This window comes from Rhinolophus hipposideros (genome assembly GCF_964194185.1).
Source record: "Rhinolophus hipposideros genome assembly, chromosome: 20".
NCBI lineage: Eukaryota > Metazoa > Chordata > Mammalia > Chiroptera > Rhinolophidae > Rhinolophus > Rhinolophus hipposideros.
This window is the reverse complement of record NC_138066.1, coordinates 52,782,954-52,787,362: the sequence shown is the minus strand read 5'-3', so window position 1 is coordinate 52,787,362 and position 4,409 is coordinate 52,782,954. Positions and strand designations below refer to the sequence as shown.

At 58.3% G+C, this 4,409-nt stretch overlaps 1 protein-coding gene across 1 annotated transcript; it reads left to right on the top strand.

Moving 5' to 3' along the window:
• The first annotated feature begins 252 nt into the window (after window positions 1-252).
• Window positions 253-3,072, top strand: ACTG1 (actin gamma 1). Its single transcript, XM_081028168.1, has 5 exons — window positions 253-393; window positions 756-1,124; window positions 1,408-1,846; window positions 1,953-2,134; window positions 2,220-3,072. Exons 2-5 carry the CDS (start codon window positions 762-764, stop codon window positions 2,361-2,363), a joined length of 1,128 nt encoding a protein of 375 aa, XP_080884294.1. The 5' UTR covers window positions 253-393; window positions 756-761; the 3' UTR covers window positions 2,364-3,072.
• The last annotated feature ends 1,337 nt before the right edge of the window (window positions 3,073-4,409 follow it).

Genomic DNA, 4,409 nt, shown 5'->3' with positions numbered 1-4,409 from the left:
GGTCCTCTCCGCGACTGTCTCGCAACCCCCGGGGGCACTCGCCCGCCCCGCCCGCATGCTATCAGGCGCGGGGTCTCGAGAGCGGGGTCTCGGGAGCAGGGCGGGTGCAGGCGGGGCCGTTGGAGGCGGCGCGGGCGGGGGGCGGGACCGGGCGCGGGGCCCCACGTGCCCCGGCCGAGCAGGCCAATGGGCGCCCGGCGTTCGGAAAGATCGCCATATATGGACATGTTCTGGGGCCGCGCGCGCCCCCGCCCCGCGCGCGCGCCCCGCTTCGCTTAAATAGCGGCGGGGGAGGCCGCGGTCGGTCTCACTCGCTGCAGCCAGCTTCCGTTTCTAGTTCTCTCGTCGCTCCGCTGTCCGTTTCTCCGCGCCCCGCGACCGCCGCTTCCACCGGTAAGTGGCCTGGCCTTCGTGCCCCAGCCCCAGTCCGACCCCCTGCACCCCTTTTGTAGGTTCGTTTCCGGTCGGAGCGGCCCGGCGCGCCGCTGTCGCGAACAAAGGGTGGTCGGGGTGGACGGGTGGGCAGGGACGGAGCTGGTGCGGCGGGGGGGGGGCAGGGCGGTGCCGGCCGCAGTGCGGGGAGCCCCCAGCCGCGCCGCCGCGGAGGGTTGTGGGGGGCGTTGCGAGGCCCGCCCGGTTCCGGGCGGGGGCGGCGACCTGGGGCTGCGGGCAGGTGGAGCCTCTGCTCGGGGACGGTCTCCAGGGGCTGTTTCTTGGGCACCAGGCCCGGCTAAGCTCGTGGCATCTTTCCTCAGATCGCAATGGAAGAAGAAATCGCTGCGCTCGTCATCGACAATGGCTCTGGCATGTGCAAAGCTGGCTTTGCTGGCGATGACGCGCCCCGGGCCGTCTTCCCATCCATCGTGGGGCGCCCCCGACATCAGGGCGTCATGGTGGGCATGGGGCAGAAGGATAGCTACGTGGGCGACGAGGCCCAGAGCAAGCGGGGCATCCTGACCCTCAAGTACCCCATCGAACATGGCATTGTCACCAACTGGGACGACATGGAGAAGATCTGGCACCACACTTTCTACAATGAGCTGCGTGTAGCCCCAGAGGAGCACCCTGTGCTGCTGACCGAGGCCCCCCTGAACCCCAAGGCCAACCGCGAGAAGATGACTCAGGTAAGCGCTGCCCTGAGTCTCCTGCCCTCCCCTCCGTTTCACAAGTCATTTTCTGTTCAGCTTCGTTTTCTGAAATTCAAGTATTTCTTTCAATATTTCCAGGGTTCTGTTCCTCTCCTGGCATTTCCTCCCTGAAGTCTCAAGGTTTCTTATTTGTGTTTTTGCCTGCTTCCTTTTCTTTTCTCCACACATCACATTTGTGGCATGCTGGCATGCAGTGTGTGAGCATGGGGGGGCCCCGGGTCCCTGCCTTTGACTAAGGAGCCCGTTGCCTCTCGTCCAGATCATGTTCGAGACCTTCAACACTCCAGCCATGTACGTGGCCATCCAGGCTGTGCTGTCCCTGTACGCCTCTGGCCGCACTACTGGTATTGTTATGGACTCTGGGGACGGGGTCACCCACACTGTGCCCATCTACGAGGGGTACGCCCTCCCCCACGCCATCCTGCGTCTGGACCTGGCTGGCCGGGACCTGACCGACTACCTCATGAAGATCCTCACGGAGCGTGGCTACAGCTTCACCACCACGGCCGAACGGGAAATCGTACGTGACATCAAGGAGAAGCTCTGCTATGTCGCCCTGGACTTTGAGCAGGAGATGGCCACCGCTGCGTCGTCGTCCTCCTTGGAGAAGAGCTACGAGTTGCCAGACGGGCAGGTGATCACCATCGGCAACGAGCGGTTCCGGTGTCCAGAGGCGCTCTTCCAGCCCTCCTTCCTGGGTAGGTGTCAGGAGCTCCACTTGAGGCTGCTGAGAGGCCTGCACTGTCTGCCCTTCAACTTGAAAGGGGGGAGGCACGAGTGCTAAGGGAGAGCTTTGTCTCTTAGGTATGGAGTCCTGTGGCATCCACGAGACCACATTTAACTCCATCATGAAGTGTGACGTCGACATCCGGAAGGACCTGTACGCCAACACGGTGCTGTCTGGTGGGACCACCATGTACCCCGGCATCGCCGACAGGATGCAGAAGGAGATCACGGCCCTGGCCCCCAGCACCATGAAGATCAAGGTGAGTCAAGTGTAGCTGTGGCGGGCTGGGGGGCCTTGTTGGGAAGGCAGTGCCACGAGCTAAAGCCACGCTCTTGTCTCCCCAGATCATTGCACCGCCAGAGCGCAAGTACTCGGTGTGGATCGGCGGCTCCATCCTGGCCTCGCTGTCCACGTTCCAGCAGATGTGGATCAGCAAGCAGGAGTACGACGAGTCGGGCCCCTCCATTGTGCACCGCAAGTGCTTCTAGGCGGACTGCGAGCGCATGCGCAGCGTCTGCTGCAGGAGTTGCCGGAAGTCTGTTTGCCCTGGCAGACGTGCTAGCCTCATGAAACTGGAATAAGCCTTCGAAAAGAAATTGTCCTTGAAGCTTGTATCTGATGTCAGCACTGGACTGTAGACCTGGTTGCTGATTTTGACCTTGTATTCAAGTTAACTGTTCCCTTGGTACATGTTTAATACCCTGTGCATATCTTTGATTTAAACCCCTAGTGCACGCGGCTCGGTCATTTGCTGGCTGAAGCGAGGACATGTTTATGCGAGAGAAGCCCAGTGGCTTGGTGATCTGCGAGACCATGCGTTTCTGGATCTGTGCAGGGTATTAATGTGCAGAGCCGCCTATTCCAGGATTTCTCCAGAGGCTGGCAAGAGTCCTGAACCAGTTGTCATTTCTGTCCTGCCGGTCTGACGGGGGTTGGGAAGGTCCGAGCATTAGGACCCCTTTTCTTTTCTTAGCTGATGTTTTCCTGCCAGAACACATGGGTTGTTACTTCCCTTGAGTTGGAAAACGGTTTGCATTTACACCTGTAAATTTATTCATCCTTTTAATTTATGTAAGGTTTTTTTGTACTCAATTCTTGAAGAGATGACAACAAATTTTGGTTTTCTACTGTCATGTGAGAACATTAGGCCCAGCAACACGTCATTGTGAGGAAAATAAAGTGCTGCAGTAAACTGTGGGCTGCTGCTGCTGTTGTTGGGGGAGGGGTAGCCACACCTGCCTGGGAAGGATTGGGGAGGGGGAAGGAGGGGTGGCCGTCCTCTGCTCAGTTGGGGAACAGTTGGGTTTCTCCCAAACCTGCAGTGTAATTAGCACTTTCATAACAAGGAGCCCCAGTGAACTGTTTGGCACTTGAAACCACCTCAGTCTGGGAGCACGGGGTCCTGCCTTCTTGGGTACTGGGGTGGCTTGCGGCCTAGCAGCACAGCCACAGGAGCCTGGAGAAAGGCGGGTTCCTTCCGCTGGCGCCCCAGTGAGGTTGGGGCTTTGTTTTCTGGAAGCGCATCAAACAACAGCACCCATGGACCTGGTTGACTATGGAGAGCTTGGTTACTGAACCTTGGAATCACTGTCTGGGTGATAGAATGTCACCTAGTGGTGGGGTAGGTGTGATTGACAGGCCAGCCTCTTGTCCAAAACGGGGTTTTTTTCCTGCACCTCACAGTCAGTACTGCTCATGGCAGATGGGAGTCTGACAGCTGTTGAAAACTTGCAAACATTTTCTTTGCAGATCAGAGGTAGGATTTCTAAGTTAGCTTGAAAAATTTGAAGGATTTAGAAGAACTTTGAAATGCGGGTATTTCGTTAAGATGGTAAGGGCTGAGAAGCAAGTTTCACGGCGGGGATGCTGGTGCTTTCTAGCTTCCCCAAGGACACGTGACTGGGAGTTATGGAAAGGGACAGTGGGCCCTGCCACGCTCAGGCCTCCTCCTCCACAGAGGCCCTGGAATTCCCTTCCTGCCTCGACAGCATTCCTAAAAGTCATTCCTAAAAAGCCATGGGTGGCATTCCTAAAACGCATGGGCATGAGTGGGCTGCCAGGACAATGCTGAGCTGACCCAGGAGATCCTGGAGGGATGAAGGTGGCTGTGGTGTGGCCACTGCCTGGCCCTGTCCTGGCTCCACCCTCCCTGGCATTGGGGCTGTTGGGTCCTGTACTGCATGAGTCTGTGCCTACTCCACGTGGATGTGAGGGCTCCAGGAGGCCCCCACACCCCCCTGCACACAGTAGGGGTCACATGACTGCGCTGCCCCCACTTAAGAGGGGCAACAAGATTTCTGCAGTACAGAAGACACTGGCCTTTTTTTGTGGCACTTGGGAGAGTAACCAGATGTCAAACACAGTCACTACCCACTCGGTAAAGCAGCGGTGTGGACGTCACCGTGGGGCACGGCGCTGTACTGCAGCCCACGGGCCTCATGTATTCACATCCCCAAAAGGAGGCTCCACTGCCTAAGGAAGGCCACCACAGTGACGCCCTCCAGCCCTGTGACCTCAGGCACTGGTGGAAATTT

What these genes read in the sequence shown, in the direction of transcription:
- ACTG1 (XM_081028168.1), top strand. Translation starts at nt 762, where the DNA reads ATGGAAGAAGAAATCGCTGCGCTCGTCATCGACAATGGCTCTGGCATG. An exon ending in ACCGCGAGAAGATGACTCAG is followed by an intron (nt 1,125 to 1,407) that starts GTAAGCGCTGCC and finishes CCTCTCGTCCAG; the next exon opens with ATCATGTTCGAGACCTTCAA. An exon ending in CTTCCAGCCCTCCTTCCTGG is followed by an intron (nt 1,847 to 1,952) that starts GTAGGTGTCAGG and finishes TTTGTCTCTTAG; the next exon opens with GTATGGAGTCCTGTGGCATC.